The 21650-nt window shown below is 40.2% G+C and overlaps 1 protein-coding gene across 1 annotated transcript in view; it reads right to left on the bottom strand.

Annotated features, from left to right (window-relative positions):
- Window positions 1-21650, bottom strand: part of FNDC3B (fibronectin type III domain containing 3B) — a 170780-nt gene that overhangs the window by 13423 nt on the left and 135707 nt on the right. Inside the window, 2 exon segments of the mRNA XM_075717148.1 lie at window positions 12959-13171; window positions 21032-21312. Of these exon segments, the coding sequence (XP_075573263.1) occupies window positions 12959-13171; window positions 21032-21312 (494 nt within the window).

Here is a 21650-nt window from a genome sequence, read left to right as displayed (position 1 = left end):
TTGGACTTTATTCACACATTAAGAGCTAAAGACCACATCTTACACTCATCTGTGCCATCTTAACCCAGAGTAACTCTATTTGAATCAGAACATATGGACTGCATAATATATGTGTAATATATTACACACTTCTCAGCTTTGAAGAGTTTACAGACAGCCGAACAGCAGAGACAGAAACAGATCCAGAGAGAATACATGGTGGTCTATGAGTGAAAAGGCACAGGGGATGCATGATTATAGCGAGGGGGAGATGGAGGATGGAAAAGGATGCCAGCTTAGGAGCTCTGGGGGACGCCCGCAGTGCCAGCTCTGCCCAAGGGCAGGCTGAGTAGAAGAAAAAGACACAGCACTAAGGAAGCGACTTCCAAAATACTTCCATTGACAAGACCAAACATCAGCACACACAAACTTCTCAACAATGTAATGCAGAACAAAATCAATGTCACTTAATATATTAAAAAAAAAAAGAAGAAAAAAAAAGTACAGGTTGCTAGAGAGAATCTGACTCCTATTTTCAATTGCTCTGCTCAGATAAACGCTTCTCAGTAATAGTCATATGTTAGCCAGCAATTTCTAACTGAGATCCTGACCCTCTGGGTGCTGAGCAGAACAGGGGTGAAGCTAAATAAAGAGGAAGCACCCAGCATCTTGCGTCAACCCGCTTCGCCTCCGCTGGGGAACAAGGTCTTACTTGCAATAGTCCTGAATCTGGAGAACATAAAATTCACCGCGTAGGATCACATAGTTTTTCTGATGATTTAGTACACTTCTTCAAATATCTTAACCATTTCAGTGGATTTGAAATCACCAGGAAGCCAACAAAGAGATTTGGTTTTGACCTCCCTATCTAGGTGCTAGCTTTATCCTGGATAATAAGTCCTTTGGCTTCGCATGAGATACAGAGTATAACCAATTTGAGCATTTCAAAGAAACTGGGTCTGTCATTAGCTCTCAGGGACAGAAATCAATTCATATTACATTACGATTGAAATCCACGGAAGTACAAACAGAGAGATCAAGAATCATCTGTAATAAAAAGAAATGTTCAGGTAATTTAAATTGCTGGAAATGTATTCTGAGGACTAATGGGACTTACTACCCCCACCGAGTTTTAGTGAGCCCCTAACCTTGATTGGAAATCAAAGATCTATGCCCACAAGTTTTTAAGAGGAGATTTTAGAGATAATTTCCAAAGAAGAATTCCCCCCGCCCCCCCCCCAACTTACACTTACACAGTTTTAAGGACTGCCTCCTGTCCCACATTTTTGAGGCTCACATAAGCAGCTACGGCACGTTTCACAAGAGTGCCACAGACCTGTTCTCACGGAGTGAAATCTCTCGGGACTCACTGCACGATGAACAAAGCACGTGTTTCGGACAGCGATAAGACTGAAGAGACAAGACTACTCTGTCTCTCCCTCCCCACTTCTTGTAGCTCAGGCAGCTGGCTGAGAAACCACTGCAGTACTCACAGAAGTGCTGAGACTTGTCTGACCCTGATCCAAGGGCAACAGACAGCAAAAAAGAGGCAATGCACTATTTTAGACTAATGCCCTCTTTGTAATCATCTGTGGAGCTAGGTAAACAAGGGAGGATAAAGCTACTTTACCAGCTACCGCACAAGCACACCCATACCCCAGTTTGGGCTTACGGTACACTTGAGAGACATATTTGTATGGTGAATACCAATGACTTAGTGCTGAAATTACACTTTCACCTTTTGAACATGATTAAAGATTTTTAACGCTGAAAAAGTGATCTGGCAAAACACTTGAGCGCATCCTGCTATTTGGGAATTGGACTAATAATTAATTAATTAATCCCCCTTTTTACTGCTCTATCTCAAAAAACATCTGTAATGAAAGCAAAAACCATTATGGAAAAGCTTGCATCCATGTTCAATACACAAGACTGTAATGGAAGCACAACTAAACTTCTGAGATTCAACCATCTTTGAAGAAAGAGGGCTTCCAGTTTTGGAAGAAGAAAGGCTGATTACTAAGACAATCAAATGCAATTGCTGTTAGGCTTTACTATGACAATAATGCTTTGTAATTGCGTTTGAAGATGCAGATCATGATGTAAGAAACATAATGAATATGAAGTATTTTAACTTCAAAATACTAGTGATTTTTTGATAATAATGTAGTATTTTCCTCATGTCTAAAGAAGGCACCTTATACTCCTCCATAATTATTTCTGTTATTTTTAAAAATAGTGTAGTTATTTGATGTAGACAGCTGTAGACTTGGAGACTTATCCTGTAATCTTTTTTCAGTCTTCCAGGTTTTCTGCTGAAGGACTGCAGTGAAATTGAATCAATCAGCATGATTGCACATTGCTCCTGAGATGTCTGCATACGTTAAAAATTGTCTAAAGGAAGATAATTTGTCCATATTATTGCAGATTGATTTTTTTTAAATCTAAACATACTTTAAAAAGCACATTTAAATGTGAGCTCTATATACCTATGCATTCTTGGCATGCCTGATATTATTCACTGTGCTTTATCCAGGCCCTGTTCCATACATTTTCTTAAGAACAAGCCAACTTCGAGCTTGTTTGTAAGGACTTAATCTCTTACGCATTTAAAAGTTGACTTAATCTGTGTATAGAAAAGCTCCCATGTTCTCTGTCTCCCTGTCACCTTCTTCCAGCCTGTACTCAGTTCTCCATCTGAATAGGGACAATGAGTTCTCCTTCTCAGATGCTGTGGGATGCCATAAGCACGGTGGTTAATAAAGCACAGCCATGAAAAATCTTTCTGGCTTTTCAGGGTGATAGCTGAAATATACTGGGAGGGTGGATTTTTTTTTTTTCTACATCCCACTTCACTTACCTAACAGAGCTTTACGTCATTCATAAACCAAACGTGAGAAGACACAAGTCCCAGTCTCCACAGGCCAGCAACACAACTTGCACGTCAGGCCACGGGAGCTGGGAGGCTTGCCGAGGAGCCAGGCGCATGGCTCAAGAGAGCCTCCTCCATCCCTCCTCCCCGCACGGCTAGGCTGGAGCTGAGGGACAGGCACACGGCTGAACATGACATGAACGTGAAATACTGCAGCTTGACAAACCCCCACTCTTGTGCCTTCAATCAAAATGGATACGCTTTTAGCTGCAACGTTGAAAAAGTTAGTTTAAACTTTAGTGAAATCGTGCCCACATGCTAATATGCTGATGTTTGCGGTGAAGGTCCCTTAGGAAGCGTGGCAGCTATGCCTGCCCCAACTGCCCCGAACTGGCTGTTCCCATCCCCATGCTGCTCCTTCAGTACCTGTATTTATAGGGCTAAAAGGTGAACTGGATTTGAGAACTGATAGAGGTTAAAGATCTCTGTAAATCTGTAGTCTTATATTGGATTAGTTCCTTAGCTGGGCCAATATTACATTAGGACAGTTGTATGGGTGGAACTGTGGGGATGGTATGGGGACACAAGTAGTTTAAACAAGCCAGAAGTGCTCTTGTTCCTATACAGGAACATGCTTACAGAAATATGTGTATTTACATTGGTTCTTACTTCTCTATCACAATCCCCTTCCAAGACAGGCAAAACCAAAACACAAAACATGCTCAAGTGTGTCTCAGCCAAGATGTGTTAATTCTATGACCTCTACCTGCTTGGAACATTTGTGTGAATCCCTGAAGCATGGTGCTAATAAGCACCAAGAAATTTTCAGTTCTAAGAGGTTTGCCCAGTTGGATTTTAAAGACAGTAGGCTGTATACCTTAAACTGGTACCCTGTCTTTGAAAAAAGACTGCCGCTGCGAGTTAATGGCATTCTCAATACGGTTGCGCTATTTTTTTTTTTAAAGTTTGCACAATCCACAAGCAAATCTGTATTATTCAAATTTAACATGCTGCAGCCTTGCCTCTCCTCTCCAGTAAAGTAACAGGAGAAACTGAAAAGAAACCAACTTTCTCCAGGGAAGAAGACACTCCCCAGAGGCTAGTTCCCCCTCATCTCACTCGAGAGATCCCAATTCTCCCCTTCCCAGACATTCTCATGTCCGTCACGGATTATTCATTTACTCACACACAGTGGAGGAGAGAGAACACAATGTCCTGAAACGATTGTTTGGGAGACACCACTGCTGTTAGTTTTTCATCAATACCTTTTTATTCTCAGTGAAGATCTTCTTGGAAATGTTGCAGCTATTTTGTTTCCTCCACTTCAGTCACTTCCAGTCGAGCAGAGGAATATGAATGTACACGCTCTACCTCCGCTCATTAGTTCTCAGCACATTTTAATCAGCAGGTTCCCTTTCAAACTCTTGGGTTTTGTTTATATTTTAGTAACCCGTTTGTCCTTAGAACAACTTAATTTGAAGGAAAATCTACCGTACAGCACTAAATAAGACAGCAATCTTGAGCCAAGTACAAAGGCTAAAACAGCCATCCGAATTATTCTGTTACTGCCTCCCAGAAAAATGTGGTGATCTGCCACGGTTTTGGCTGGAGAGAAATCATTAATACAGCACTGGTCTGACCTGGCGACCTGAGGCTTCATTTCAGCGTACATGGACAACTGCATAATTAGAAACTAAAGTACATGAATTTCATAAATCAACAGCTCTTAATATTATCATCGCAACATCCCTGTTATCTGCACAATTGTAGCTCCCACTTACTGTTTTAGACCGTTCCTCTATTTTGTTTAAAGAACATTATCAAACACTCACTGATTTACCTGATTTTCTTTCCCCACCAGCAGCTCCCTACACTACAAGATGGCACCCAGGAAAGCAAAGCTTAAAAATAAATCCACCTAATTCATCCCCCGAGATGGAGAACTTCCATTTTTGAAATGGAAGTTTGTTTGGTTTTTTTCTTGAGCGGAAAAAAAGCTATCCAGCCCCTCCACTGGGCACAGCTTCTCCAGAGTTACTGCACCTGCACTTCATTTCACAAACTCAGCTCTGATCCCTGGAGACCACGGTGCTCCAGTACGCCCCTATCTCCAACGATGCCAGCAAGGCCAGCGCTCCCTTCATCACGCTCTGCATGTTGGAATCTGCCTGCATCCCAATCACCCCCGTGCCCGGCCGAAGCAGATTGGAAGGTTTATCACCTCTTGGCTTTATCTTGAAGCTTGCTCCTGCTGATGCAAGAAAAAGTGTCATTAATCTGGACTAAACCTAGAAGTAGAACGGAATCAATTCCCTAAAAGGGGAACGATGAGAACAGCTTTTGGTGAGGGTCAAACCAGAGGTGCCATTACGTTGTTTCAAGAGAGGCTGTAGAGGAACCCTGAAGCCAGGAGCTAGGTAGAAAGTACGGTGAACTAATACCTCTCCCACTGTGCTAACGTATCCTTCTCCAGCCACAAGCACCTTGAGATGTCTCTCTGACCCACATCTTAAGTACAGAGTGCACTTTTACTCTGTTAGGCTGGCAGAGATACAGGAGGAAGGTCAATGCACGATTTTTTAATTTCTGCTGTATTTTAAAATCTTCAGCTTAAAGAGAAAAGCTGGACATCTGCAGCATCGCCCGTCCTCACATCCATCAGCGCTCCTATAACCAGTACCAGGCTGACCCAACCTTTTCAGCAGTGCCGGCTGAAGGGCAGTTTTGGGGCACCTTTCCAAGCCGCTCTTTGGCATCATCTTTTGCAGCTAGGTGCTGAGGGAAGGCAAACACCTGGGCAGGGGTTCCCAAAAGAGTTTTGTGCTCCCACAACCTCCGCCAACCCTGACTTCCAGCCCTAACGTGAGGACCAAACCGATGGGATGCCTCAGCCCCTCTGATCTGAAGATGTGTTTTTTGGAAGATACCTTTTTGAAAGCTTACAGTGTATGCTTGTTCATCATATGTTTAGAAACTAATCTCCACAATGCACTGCCAATATAATTCTTGTTTATAGGTATAATAACAGGACCCACTGAAGGAGGCAGCTTTTCCTTCCTTATACTTAGAAAAGCAAAATTTAAGTGGAGAGTGGAAAAAGGCAGGAAGACAAGTAATAATAGTCAGATGGGGAGACTTTTGTTTTCTTCGCTTAATTACCTAGCACATTTGCAGGCTAGACAAAGAGTACTTGCAGCCGAAAATTGATTTTTAGCTTGCTTCTACTAGATCATCTTTCATCTGCTGCTGAATCCGAGCACGTAATCCGTATTTACTACAGATAGTCACTCGTCAGATGTCTGGAATTATTGAAAAAGGAGATGCCTTAACCTACAGAAGTTCCCCCACAGCAAGAAAAATTACATTTTTGGAGGGAGCTTCTGGGCACGTTCAGGAGGAATGGAAGACAGATCAGCAAGGTGCCTGACAGATGACTCCTGTGTGCAGCCAGACGAGAGGCCAAGGCACAGCCAGGAAGGACAACAGTGAGCACAACTTAATGTGAATTAACAGCATCTGAGTGAAAAATCTGGGAGCAATTAGGGAGAGCATCCAATGGCCTGTTGAAACTATGCAGTCAAGAAGAACTAGATTACTAGGCGGTTACCAACACCATGGTTTGCAATAGCAGTGTATTAATAAATAACAGTAGATATAAATAAGAGCAGGCTTAACAAAGCTAAAACCAAACCAGAACAAAACACAGTTCAGCAGCAGCAAACTTATGCTTACAGACATATGCATTTTTATTCTCCTGGTGCAGCGTTACAATCCACTTTCCTTGTATGGCAACAACTAAATAGCGTCTATGAACCTTAAAATGAATCTCGTTCAGCACATTGTGTTCAGAGCTATCTGCTGACACGACAGTCTCAGTAATCTGGTCTGGCAAAGCTCGCTAAGGAAGCAAAGCGTAGTCTCTAGTTTACCAACTTCAGCAAAATGAAGCTGGAACCTAAAGTTGTGCTCTTGGAAAACTGGCCAACATGTTTCTGTCGCTCCAGGCTGAACCCCATTACCACTTTAGATATTAGTCATGATCCTGATAAGGCATTATTTTTCTTATGAGGTTGTTACAGATGTGCAGAAAATAGCTTTCATGATGGTGACAATCTTTGGTCCGGATGCTGCTCTTATTTATGACCTACTGTCTGGAATATTCAGTTACACCCGTGAAGTCTGAAGTAACTCCAGATGTACACTGATCAAAATATAACAGCAAATCGGTCCATGGTATTTCTATGCAGTTGACTACTAAATTTCCCACCAAACCAGGGATTCTTTGAACATACTTATGGAATAGCATCTAATTCTGTGTCTCATTAGATTCCTAATATTGGAAACATCTCATCTCAAACATTTAACATGATTTTCTCACACCTCACTTTGTCTCACCTCTCACATCTTTTTAGAGTGTTGCGAGTTAACTCTCATCTACTAAAAATGTTGTTTGAATTCTGCTTCTAGGAACAAAGCTGAAATGCATTAACAAGTTAAGCTTTTTATACTTGGAACAGTTCTTCCTCTTCTCTTTCATTTGCACAGCACTTACTGCAAAGCCCCAAGAATCTGATCGGCATGCTCTTAATACAAATATGATTACTGTTAATAGCAATACTCATCTACACAATGCAACAATATGAAGTGAAGACAGACTATATGAAAGACTTTTCTGAACGTTAACTTTCTATTTAGCCCGGTTTGCAGCGTAAACCGTACCATGCCATATGTCTTGGCGCTAATTGTTAATTTCCTTTCATCGTTGTTTTACCCAATATGAAAATGATTTTTCCTGCAGGTTTTTGCAAGGATATGTTAATGTATCTAGTTTTATATTTTAATAGAATTTCACAAGCCAGTAGGCCTGATACCTATCAATAATTGCTGCTAAAATGGGTGTAAATTGTCTTGATCAAATCATGAGTGTAAACAAATTTTTAATTAGACTGCTTGAAACTTGCAGTAACCAGATAATGATTATGGTAGCCATCAGACAGGGGCAGCACGTTTAGCAATTTATCTCTCTGTGTTTCTATTCTACCTCTCTTCACGTTAATGTAGAGCAAACATACGTGTTGAGGCTCATACATATGACCGCTTCCCAACACACAGAGACGATACTTGGCATTGTCTTTCTGCAAAGACTGCTGCCTGGACCAAACCATCAGATATGATATTCCACTTCTACAGCCAGGGAAACTGCACTGGACGCTGTGACAGACGGTCTTCATTTCATTTATGAGTTCTCTGCTGTTTGTTATGCTTCTTTAAGGAGTAACAGAGAAACTGTGCTGGAACAAAGGGAAAATAATTTCTTCTGTTATACACAACTTTAGCATGTTTGGGAGAGAAAAGGTTTCCAGCATCACTGGGTGAAGATGACAGAACGATGGGAGAATCACTGGAAATGCCTGGAGTTTCCTAAAACCGAACCTTTCTGCAGAAAAAATGAGCCCATCCACATCTCTGTGCTGGCTTTACTGTTGAAAGCACGTTCTAATTTTCCTTGGAAACTACCTCCTGACAAGCGCTTTTTCGTTCCTTTCATCTTGGAAAATACTGGTGTAGTTTTTTATATATGATATTTTTCTCTCTTTCTTATAGGCTTTCTGTAAACACTGAAATAGCTTATTACACAACTGAAAAAGAGTAATGCCAGGAGTGTCACTAACATCTAGGTTAGCAGACACTGAAACAGATGGGACAATACATCTCCCTTTGATACCAGGAAAATCTTCCATGTCTCCGCTGCTCACACTCAGGCTCTGAAGGCTCTACTCACAACCTACTAAACACGAGCAAGGAAAGACAACCTGAGTCGCTGGAAGGCAACCAAGAGTCTACCGAGCTCACAGCTCAGGTGTCCTCTGCTGCCTGCACCATGATAACAGGCACTCCTGGGATGAGGAACGTGAGGGGTCATGCCTCCTGAAATAAATACTCGACTTAAGGTAAAATTCTCCAAGTAGAAGAAATCGATTCAAGGGATTATGTCATTTGGTTACAAATGTTGTTCCTTCCTTGGTGTCGCTAGAAGTTTCCAGGACTCCATCTATGTATGTCTATGGCCCTTGGGACATTGATATCCTAACGAGAAAAACAGTGTGCACAATGACTGTGCCAAATTAGTATTTATAGTCATTAGGCAAATTCTATTTTATGATCAATTTTTCATTTATATTGAAGAGTAATATCTCCTTAAATGGCAAGCATGTATAGTTTAGCAAAGTATTTTAAAACAGTTTAATACCCACATAAATAATCTTCCATATGATATGAAAGGGAAATACTAGTAGTGTTTACCCAGTGATATGGGGTCATAACACTTTTATTCAGTAAATAACCATAACAAAAGCAATTAGTTTAGAATGCTAGTATAAACCATCTCTTACAATTCACTTACAAAAGCAGACTTATTAAGAATTGTCAATGAGCCTTCACTGATATTTTTAAAGAACATGTTTAGGCTGCTTCTTATTCAACCTTACCAATGATTCTCCTTTAAAGTGCAATTATATACATTTTTATTGGGATTCTGTATACACACAAAAATCACAGAATTCATCTCAACCGCAACACATATTCATCTAAAAGAAACACAAGCAACTGATAAATGACCCACTAATAATGTACTGGCTAATTCTCTCTTTCAGGCTGGATATTGTAAGCATTTGAAGACACTAAGAGGTATAATTAGTTGTAGGAACAACTAAAGACTAATTACCAGTACGGTGGGGGGGGGGATCAAGAGCATTACTATAATTAGGTTCATTTGTTTCATTTGGAGAGGAAAAATCCACAGTATTCTGGAAAATAGTGCAACTTGATTAATATGCTTTTCTTGACATTACTAGAGTTAGGAAATGAAGTCACAACTGATAGTTTATTTAAAAAAGAAAAGAAATTTTATAGTCCTCTTTACATAAAGGTCAACTACTCTCAACTAACGTTCCCATGTACTGTGCTTTCTAGAAACAGATTTTTCTTCATTTCCACTTAATGCTACACATAATTGAAAGGACAAGAGATGCTAATTTGATCTTCCTAAATGTCACACACTGAAGAGCAAATGAGAGCTAAAGCAGGTACATTTCTGATGTGCACACCTTTTCAAACCCCTACATTAATCAGTGTCAGGAGATTTCCAAGTATTTTGTTTCACAGGCCTTGCAATCAATGAAACATTTAGTCTCCAACAACTGGCCTGTTATACCTCATTACAGCATGCAAAAGTTAAAAACAATTCTTAATGACCAGGACACATTCAAGAAAGAACACTGGCTGACTATCACTACATAAAACCAGAGCTGAATCTTTACAGAAAGGCCATTAAAGCCAGCAGGGTCAAAATTTGACTTACTGTCAATTTTCTTTCTTTTAAAAGAATTTGCTCATCTTTGTACTTCTGTTTGCAAAAATGCTTCAACGGCATCTTAAAGCTGACTCCTATTTAAACCTCATCAGTAAGCAATGTTACAGTAAGCAAACTGCATGCTCAGATTCACTGAAGAAGGGAAAATTGTAATACTGAGTTGAGGGATTTCAAAATAAAGCTGTGATAAGTAATTTCAGATGCCTCAGGGAATACAGTAACAATACCTTCTGAAAGACTAAGGATATGACAGAGGTTAATTTTGAGTTATCCATGTTTACACCACAGCCACTTCCCTCAAGTCAGGTGCTATCTCTTCTCTCAGAGGGGACACCACGGAACCTTCTTACAACCCTTTCAAACCATAAAAGATTCCAAACCAACCTTCTAGATCATTTATCCGGTGTCATTTTTTCACCAGAGACTGGCTTCCCAGAGAGGTGGTTGATGTCCCAAGCCTGTCAGTGTTTAAGAGGCATTTGGACAATTCCCTTAATAACACGCTTTAGCTTTTTGTCAGCCCTGAATTGGTCAGGCAGTTGGACTAGACGATCGTTGCAGGTCCCTTCCAACTGAAACAGTCTATTCTATTTAATTATTCCATTCGATGTCCACAGTTCACCTGCATTAGCCTGGTAAAGCAGCCAGTGATGCTCAAAGAACCGTATTCCAATATTTTTCACAAGCATACACACGAGTGAGTAACCCCTCAGTCACGATGGGGTTTATTTTATGGGAATGATCTAAGAGAGGACTCCTACACCTCCGTAACTAACTGCTGTTTCTACCAATTCATGTGTGGGCTGTCATTCTCTGTTCATTAGGAATGATAGCTCTCCCGAATGTACAAAACTTCGCCGCTCTATCCTTTCAGGATCATCTCTCATTGTGATCGATGCACCCAATGGGGAGCAAAAAGGGACTGTCAGATAGGGAACAAATAAATAGATCTCATTGCCACGACCTGCCAGCTCCAACCGTTCTCAAACACAGCAGCCGGCACAGACAACAGTGCACCTGCTCTACTCCTCTGCTGTGCCCTCACCGGCATGCACTTCGTCAGCCGGAGGGCTCAGGGCTATGGCTCATTTCAGGTATTATCTGAACTAATTGCTATAAACCCAGCCACCAAAGGAAGCCATTTCATGCGAGGACTCTGTTCAAGCAGGAGGAGACAGTGCAACGTAGATGAGTAGTTTCTCTGCATCTTTGGGAGCTCACGTGGACTATAAGCCAAATTTAAAGCTAAGACCACCTAGCAGAGTACAAAGTTCAAATTCCTCCTAATTAGCAGCTCTTAAGAAACCATTTGCAGTGGGAAAAGTTTGTGCAAAAGCACAGGATGATGCTAAAGCCTTGTGCAAAAGCAAAGGGGGGAAAAAGCTTTCCTTCTCTGCTGCCAGGTAACACAACATATTTTATTCTTACAAGGAAACTTACTATTTTCTCCAACATAAAACCAGGTTTAAAACAATTTACAGTTCTTCACCATCCTACCTGCAGTGCTACATGAAAGCAAACAAAAGAAGCCTGCTGGATGTTTCTTTAGCGCTGACTTGATCACACGCTGCTGCAGGTGATGGGCTCCTGCCAAGCATCATTGCACTCTGAAGAAACTGTTTTTATCAGTCAGACTTTCAAATGGGCATTTATATTCATTGGACACCTCTCAGTATTAATACAGGGGAGCATGTACCCGCTCTGCATCAGTACAGTTGAGATACCAGGAGGTATTTAGGCATTATTCATGGTGGTTTTATTACTTACAATTAGAGCTTTTGGGCCAGATCTTCAGCTGGCATAAACTCAGCACAGCTCTATTTAAATTAAAGGAATCATGCTAATTTACACCAAATTATGATCTGTACTGAAGGTCTCTACGGATTATCTACTTGATATGTCAGTTATTTTACCTAATTAAACTAGTTGAGAGTGTTTCTCAGTAAATTATGAGCCATCTATGATATTTATTCACTGAAGAGCTCAGACTATTAGGCTACACTCAGACATTGTCTGTTTTTCCTTCCCTTTTTTAATTGAGTATCTCTCGTTACAACTTTGAAGCTACCTTATAAAATCTTCCTATACAAAGTTGGCATGGGAAAACACTTTTTGCTGAGCACTGACTGTTTAATGTTCATTTTTGTGTTTCTTGCATATCAAAAGCTCTCATGGCTTTGAAGAAAATTTTAGGGAAGTGAAACGTGGTGGATGAGCTCTTCTGCATCCTTATTTCATAATTATTGTGTGGCTACCAAGGAGATGCCCAGCTCCTATTTTCTAGTGCTCCAAAATGTTACAGCTGTAAAATCCTGTACGTTGCCCAAAAAAACTCGTTTTGCCTTTCCGAGACCTCTGATTTTGTAACCGTTTGTTTTATTAAATACGCACAGCACGTTGGGTACAGTATCCTTGTTTCGTATATTCCAAAGGGTAAAGCACTATGACCATGAAACTTGGTATTAACTTTTATGGGCAGAGGGGCCAGGGTTTTGCTAACATTTCAACTGTACAGCACTGATTTTGCGTGTTCTATAATAACTTGACCAGCTCTGTTAGGTAATTTGCTCAGTAAGACTACAGGCACAGAATCCCTATTAAAACAATATTTTGTATACAGTTGTAGGTATGAAGTAATCAGGAAACCAACATTTTTCTTACTGTGATTCACAACTGCATTATGATAAACCAGAATTCATTTTCACTAACACAAGGAAAAGATTCATATTTCTTACCTTTTGTTTCTGTCTTCTATCTGCAAGATATAGACCATGTCATCGGTAGCATGAAGCTTGGAACTGCTGTCTCCCCATTTCAGCTTCAGGCTCTGAGGACCTGCTGCAGCACACTCTAACCGAGGAGGTAAGGGTGGTAATGGCCTGGTTTTTGCTTTAATAAAGTGGCTAAATGGTCCAGCTCCAATTTCATTGACAGCCTGGATCCTGATTCTAAAATGAAAAACAGAAAGGTAAATTAAATAAAGTGCTTTCACGAGGTTCTTGGTATAAAAAACTCTCAAGAGACCAAACAGCCTTCTGGACCTGACTGCTCCGTCACTAACACAGTGCCCACTCCCAGCTGCCAGTGCTTTTCTTGGGGAAAATGAAAGGCTCTGTAAACATAACAAGTATTATCATCCTGTTTATATTCTAAGAGCTGCAGTGAAGATAGCAAGAAATGCAGGAAGGCAGAGGGGGGAAGATTTGGGTAAGCAATCTCCGAACTTGACGGCAGTCCCTTTAACCACATGAACAAGGGACAGCAGCACAGATACAAGTGCAACCTGGAAAACATGAAGTGTTTAACTATAAATAAATAAAGTGCAGAAGTGTGTTGTGGTTGTCTAACAAAGGTCATGGACTAACTGAGGTGAAACCATTGAGTGAAAGCGTTGGTGTCACCGCCATGAAACCCATCTCCACGTTGGTAAATATCTCTGAAGACCAAAGAACAGTACTATTTCAGCGTGTGCAGTGTCTCAAAGCACGCTATTTAAGTACATGGAACTCTACTGGGAAGAGCTAACTGAGAAGGTTAAATCCACAAACCTTCTACACATCTTACACAAATTGTGGCAGCATTAACCATCAGTGAACTATCTGTTAGATCAAATAAAAGTTGGGCTCAAGTCACTCTCACAAGATGCACAAAAGCTGTTGAGCTATTTGAATTGCATTAAGGACATTCAGAAGAAGAGAAAAGCAGACCACCTACCAAGACATAAAAGTTTTAATTTGGAAATAGTCTTAAGACTAAGCCAGTATTCTAAATTCTATTTCTTCCTTAAGACAATGACTCCTGGCTTCTGCTTTGTCACTTTCTCTTCGGTCTGCACCTTAGTTTAATAATTTGCACAATGAGAATCTGCTTATAGGAATGAGTGAAGAGTAGCAGTCTTTTACTATGGTAACATCAACAACGACTTCCTAACAAAAATGTGAAATATGCATTTCGAAAGAGCTTTGAGAACTGTGTAAATAGAAATATTGGTACAGATGAGCCTGAAAGGTTTCAAAAGTTTGTTAAATCAAAGTGAAAATAAGATAAAAAAGGATGGGCAAACTAATTAGGTCTTTTTAGATAGTTCAGCCTAATTTAGAGAGCTGGACAGATGCCATTTACTTTGGAAATCCCGTGCACAGCAGCCTAGTATTTTCTCATGGGAAAAGACTCTCTACAAGAAGTGTTGCCTCTTCTGAAAACTATCAGCCACCAAGAAGCCACATCCCTGGGGAAGGTGGTAGGGGGAGAAGGGAGAAGAGCAGCACCTCGTAAACCCCTCCGACTGCTTGCTTCAGAGAGAGCAGAAGATAAATAGAACTGTCTTTGGTTGGCATTGCTACTTATTTTGACTGAAGTACATAAAGTGATGTAAGTTCATAAAAGCAACATATGAAAAATTACTTTGATTTGAACAGCAAGTTTTCAGCTCTACCATTAGAAAAAGATTAGGTAGAGTTAAAGTGATAGGGGAAAACGCTCCAGGGTACAATATTCCCCATTAAAAAACAAAAAACCACCACCCCAAACCCATATTTTCTGCAATTTCAAGAACGAAAAGGTTAAATGATTAATAAACATATGGCATAAATAATAGAGCCTTATCTACTGATTAGGCAGCTAAAGTAATTGTACATGGTAAGAATGCACTGTGTTTACACAGCCATGTGTAAATGTGTAGTTAAACCTTTGCTTATTGACCTAGCCATTAACAAGGGTGAAGTATTGCTTGGCGTGGAGCTGCATTTTCCTTTTAACCTTCCTTTTGGTTTCAAGAAATGCATCCTGACCACCTTACACCACTATATAACGGTGATTTCATCCTCTTCCTCCCAAAGGGTGGTTGGTATGAAGAAAAGTATCTGGTGGGAGCCTCCTCTCCAACTGCTGCACACAAGCATTTGACATAAAAAGAACAAAAGGCTTTTCTAGTATCTTAAGAAGTTAATTAATACAGGCATTGATCTTATTTCATATTACATTATTGGTTTGCTTCAGACTGAAGAGTCATTAAATTAATATTTAATGGTCTTTCCAGTAAAAAAGTGAAAACTGCCTGAATTTTCACTGAATTCTGGCATGTTATCCATTACCATATGTACGTAAACAGCAACAGCTACGTTACAAAATGCTGCTACTTTTTTGTAGATTGATTACAGCAACATGCTCTAGAGTACATAGCCTTTTTTTTTTTGTTTTAGTTTGTACTATCCAAAGTCCCAGTAACAACAAAGCCTCTCCTGTCCTCGGGCATCAACTTTAACTCATTTCCAAATGGCAGCTACCACACTTGAAAACAAGCAGTGATTGAAACAAATCTCTCTCAAATATCACATCACATTTCTTAAGCAGAAGCTGATAGATGTGCTTTTTAGATACGTGCACGAACATACACCTGCATTTACTTGTCTTCCCTTTGCCGGGTATTTGCACAAGGTAAAAATGGGTCTCTTCCTCTTCCCTCACTTGTTGCTTTCATCTGCTGCATGGTGTTCTTGCTCCCACCTTCTGACACACACAAATATGCACACCCCCTCCACCACCACTTCTGACTTTCGAGCACAGTTAAGACTGACGGAAATTCTTAAGCCTTAAAATAGAGACAGGCATCTTTCCAGATGAATGATAATACCAGGAAAGCAAGAATTTATTTATTTGACTCTCACATGGCTGGATGCGGCTACCCTTTTTCTGCCGATTACACCACCATAAAACTCTTTGTAAATTGCCACTATCATTCCCAGGTCCCGAGCTTTCTCAGACACGCACAAACAATTAAGTTTTGGGTTTCTGTGCACATGGCAGTGTAACCCAGACCCAGCTCCCACCTCCCTCTGAACCACAGCAGCGTCTCCTCAATGGATATTAGGCCTTGGAAATGTCCACAGGGAAGGGGAGAAGGAAGAAGGGAAAAAGAAAGGGAGAAAGGAGGACCATCCAGAGGAGGAGGGAGAGCACGTGGTGGTGGGAGAACACCTCGCGCTGCAGCATCTTTGCTCCAGCTCAGGTGCTTTGTCACGTCCCTGCCCCAGCCTGTGACACTCTGAGCTCTTCCAGCTGGGTGGCACAGCCACAGCGGGTAAGATAACTGCCACAATTAAGTGGAAACCAATTACTGTTTATAGAAGTGATACTGGGAAAAAACAAGTCTTTATTTTTGTAAAAGTAGTATATAGACATGTAGAGATATTTGAAATAAAAGCACTTCCTGAATTCCTTTCAATTTTTTCACTAATGGTTTTTAAGTTAAAATACCCCAAACACCATCTTGGAGAGGCGGTTTTAAAACCTGACAATCACAAATTGAAAGTAAGTTTTTTTTGAAAATGTAAAGACTATATTTAGGGATAGTACTTAATTCTGCAGACCCTGGACCAATAGTATTTGTATTCATTCGCACATTTTCCCATTGCATCTTTTAAACATTTAGAAAAAAATAAATCAGACTAGGCAAATTTAGAAACCATTAAAAGATCTTTAATAGACTGCTCTATCTTTTAAGATTCTTGACCCAGGAAAATAAACAGACTAAACAGGATGCTATTTTCAGATCGGTCACAAAATCCTTTGTATAGTATTCCAACAAACTGAAAAATCACTTTTGAATTAATCTTAGAGTCTGACATGAGAAGAGTTTCATTCGCTAGTTCCCATAAGTGGAATGCCACCAGTTGCAATACACGTGCCTGTGGAAACCTGTGGGAGTTAAAATGCCACGGACTTCAAAAGGGAGAAGCAGCATGCTCCACCATCAGCAGCAGCCTGAACGTAAATGGAGAGTAATCATACACAGCCCCCAGGAAAAGCCAGCCCCACAGATCCCCACTCAGACTGCACTCTTCTGGGGCTGGAACAAGACTTAGTTTTATGCTCTGAAGTGTAAATTTTGTTTTATAACCCACTAAAGCATTGCTAACTTGAGCATCCATGTGCATTCTTCTCTCTTCATCTTGGAAGATCTTTTCCTCGATACAGTTTAGAAATTTAAATTGTCTAGAATTTCTATTCCTAAACCAAATTAAAATTAAGTGTTGATATTAAAATTTAATAAGCCTACTATGTAGTTCTGTAAACTATGTAACTGCAGAAGAAAAATCAGAAGTTGTTTTGCAGCGAAGTATCTCAAGAGCACAGCACAATTAACTACGGAAAGCGCTGAGCGAAGCTTGGGAACAGAGTGTAACAGAAAATTGATATTTCTATTACTGTTGAATATTTATTTATTGCAGAATATTTATTAACTCACTTCTAGTTACACCGGTTCACAGAAAACCAGTCCCAGTATTACTACCCTATAATCAGAGCCTCCAGAGCTTCGTGGCTATGTCAATAAAATGGAAGACTGCAGAACTCTCAGACGTATTTCTGCAGCTGCTCAGCAGCAACGCTGTTTACACAGTGCATTTGCGCGGCATCTGCTTTTTGCAACAGGAGCGCTGGTCTGTGTCTGCATTGGAGAAGTCCTCTTGAAATCAGCCCTACGCTGGCCATGAGCAGCATGGCAGAGGCATGCCCCAGTTCCTCCTGCCTGAATGTATTTTGGGATGTAAATCCTTCTTGTGGCATGCTGGCTGGATTTGCTACTAAGACATAGAAACCATCACACTTGTCAGCTTCGAGCCCACCTCTATAAAGAGCCTGGAGTTTGCTCGGTGTATACCCGAGTTGCTCACGTATGGCCATTCCCATGCAGAAGCTGGAAGCAGCAGAGCAATGCCAGACCTAAGCTAACAAGTCCAACGGGGTGGACACACGTAGACATGCTGTTAGAATCATGCCGCTATGCGAAGCAACGCTCCTTTCCAATTATGGACGTGGTGGATTCCTAATAACCAAGATTTGCCTTCAATTTCGGGTTCCCACAAACAAAAACATTGACAGTGAAATTCCAAAGCAACTAAAACATAAAAGCCCTTTGCTGATTTACTTCAAATTCTGCTGAAACTTTGGCAAGAGAATTCAGAGTCTCAAACCCATAGTGTTTGGCTTGTTTAGTCTAGGAAAAACAAGTCCTGGAAGAAAACACATTCACTGCTTTTAAACACAGCAGGGAATAAACACTTGAGAGAGAGAAGAGCTAGTTGAGTTAAACAAAGTTGACATGAAAAGAAAAACCATTGGTGAACAAATTTAGGGAACGAGACCAGTGATGTTCTGAAACACTCTTCCGATTAAAGCAGGGAGGGCAAAAACCCACCACCTTTTAACATACAGCTTGATAAACGCGTTTCTTATGGATACATTTATCTGGGCACAAATGTTCCCTGATGAAAGACAGGTGTCAAGATAGGCTTGAAGAAGAAGTATCAATGAAAGAGTTAATGATTGATAGCAAAAACACTTTGACGTGTCTACTTTTATTAGCAGAAAAATACTTCAAACTATAGGTGATGTGCTTTTGCAACTCATCAGCAGTCACCTGTCTTCCCTGACAGGCATGAGATGCATTTGGGAGTTTCTTTCTCTTGCTTTATTTAAGAAAAGAGCTTTCATATATTATTACTTCTGATTAGCCATCCACTGGTTTGTGCTCTTCACAGTAATTTTTTTTTGGTAGGAACTTAGTCTTACAACAATATTTAGAACAGTTGCAGTTAATGCTTGTGCTTTAGCCTTTTCATTTGGATCAGAGACAAGCAGACTCCCTGACTGAAAATGGGATTTAATATGGTGCTCTTTACAAAATAACCGAATAAGAATAATTAAAAAAAAATCCAGTACGATCTCAGTGTACCAACCCTCAAGGCAGCAGGGGTAAGAGCTTCACAGACAAGACTGCAGCATGACTATAAAGGAGAGTAATGTCCTGCCCATCATTTCATTCCATATCCCCATTTCCAGGCTTTGAAGACAAGGACATTTCCCTAAAGGAAGCTGTAGACAACCAAGATCCAGCTAAAAAAGAGACTGAGGAAGGAAGACTCCAGTGAAGAATTTAGATGGTCCATTCTGGCTGTCTTGACTGTGTTGCTCAAAGGCTCTCATTCTGCTTTAGCTGTTTTGACTCTTGATTGAACATGTGAGGAGAAACCAGGCAGTACAAGACTGCCCAAAGATGATGCAGTTCCACAGCTGGGTAGCCAGTCAATAGACAAACTCTTCAACTTACTAGTTTTATTAGGTTTTTGATTAGTCTTCAATCAGTTGGGTTTCCTAGTCTGGCTTAGAGTAAGATCAAATAAGCACCAGTGCTGACTCAAGGCAGGGAGTGAGGAACGTGGGAGAGCATGGAGATGGAGGGAGGTCAGAAGCAGGACAACAGCAACTGGAATTGGCTCCAACCCTTGTGCAGCTTTACTCATGTGCAGTGTTTTCACAGATGCCTTAAACCAGCTTAAGCCAGCATGTCCTTCCTTTCTCTCTACCCATTTACAAGGTAAAAAATATGGTTAATTTTCATCAAGACCAGTTTTCCCAGCCTGGAATGGTGCGATAGCACTTCGCTGGCACAAAAGAGGGGACAACACAAGGAGAGAAGAAGAGGCTTCCTTTGACAGCAATGCTAGCTTAAATATAGCACAAAGCTAGGATCTTAAATAAACACAGCAGAAGACTAGAAAAAGCTTACACTTCATTACTGCCTTTGCCAAAAAGGATGACAGCATTACAAGCCACTGGAGAACTGGAGACAGCGGTAGCGTAGTCACATTGCCTGGATTTATATGAGTGATCTGGAATGGAGGGGTTCTGAATCACCAAATTCCTATTTCGCCTTCTTTTTGCAGATTGCCAGAGGGGGGGAGATATATATATATTTAATAAATCTACATCTTTATTTTTTATTACATGGTTTTAAAACCTAGATATTCTAGGCAAAGATCAGGAACCACTGTACTATGCAATGCAAGCAATCTATGTTCCCTGCTTTAAATAACTTCCAGTATACATATTTGTATACTTGCTACAAGAAATTCTCTTTTTTGGGCACATGACAAAATTTGAGAAATGAACCTTTAATTTAAACTCTACAAGACCTGTAGGATTGTGACCTTGAATACAAAGAAAAAAAAAAGAAAAATATTACAGAAGGTCTGTGCTGTTTTTACAACTGTGCAATCATATTTCAGTTTTCATTAGAACAGTACTTAAAATAGAATTTCTTTCGTCACATCTTCTGCTGTATTGCTGTTCATTGCCTGCATGGAACTTTTTTTTTTTTTTTTTAGGGGGAATTGCAATTAGGGGGAAAAAACATGTAAGCCTGAACATTAAAATAATAATAAGATTTTGGCTATGTCACTTAGAAATTTAGACTCTGAAACAATATAAAGAAATCATTTTTAAATTCAGATTATCTTTTCATTAATCTCCATATGCTAGAAACAAAAAAAGCTGTAGCTATACAAATAAAAGTTCATTGCGTGCGAATTGCTATTCCCCTCACAGGGATCAATACAGTTAGTAATATAAACCCCTGAAATAGTACTGCTAAGCATCTGAAAAAACATGAGATGTCGCATTGTAATTTTAGTTATTTCCCATTTTTAAAATTTATTTACCTACCAGCGTAACCTTACCTGAGCAGAGCAACTTAAAAAGAAGGACAGGTAAGGTCAGAGATAATGCAAGGAGAATAGAAAGCGGACAAAGGGTGGGAGAAAGCAATATTTGAACATGAACAACCGCAATTAATTCCATAAAGGAATTATTGCAGATTTCTATGCTCACCAGATTGGTTGTTTGGGTTGTCATTGGTTTGGTTTGTTTTTTTTTTAACTCGCTCCACATGCCATAAACATTTCCTATGTAAAATTAAGCTGTGATCTCATCCTGAATGCTCTGCACCACATCAAAAAAATTGTACTTACCGGTATGAGGTTTCTGGAAGCAAATCATTAATAACGTAACTTGTCACATTTCCTACTGGAATGCTGATGTCACCCAGGTCAATGTTGTATGATGTAATCTCAGCTCCATTATTGCATGGTTCTTCCCAGTTCAGTACAAGGCACACAGAGGGTGAGAGTTGATAGGCATCCACGTGCTCATCCTCCAGCACGGAGAGGGTAGAGACTGCATCGGGCACAGATGCGGGGATTCTGCAGGTTACCAGGTCACTGTAGGGTCCAGCTCCTGCTTGGTTAATAGCCTGTGTGTTTTTAAAACAAAATATTTTTACAGGATAAATGTTCTCCTTCACATGTGTATTGAGTTCGTAATAATGAACTGCGCAGTCTGGAAGAGCTGCATGGATTCTTCAGAGGATATTGCACCACTGGCTTATTCTCTAAAACATGACTCGTACCCTCTACCTATACTACAGCAATTAATATCTTCCTTTATTACTCAGGAATATCTCTCAGATAAATTAGATAATATTTCTCTTTTCCTTAATAGCTATTTAATCAAACTTAACAGTAACCTTTTTATCAGCAGCAAACTTTGTTTAGTAAGGGAAAATGTCACAGCCATGCTGTCACTGAAAAG

This window comes from Pelecanus crispus, chromosome 9 (assembly GCF_030463565.1).
Source record: "Pelecanus crispus isolate bPelCri1 chromosome 9, bPelCri1.pri, whole genome shotgun sequence".
NCBI classification, from domain to species: domain Eukaryota; kingdom Metazoa; phylum Chordata; class Aves; order Pelecaniformes; family Pelecanidae; genus Pelecanus; species Pelecanus crispus.
The sequence above is the reverse complement of the archived record's forward strand: the minus strand, read 5'-3'. Positions and strand labels throughout refer to the sequence as shown.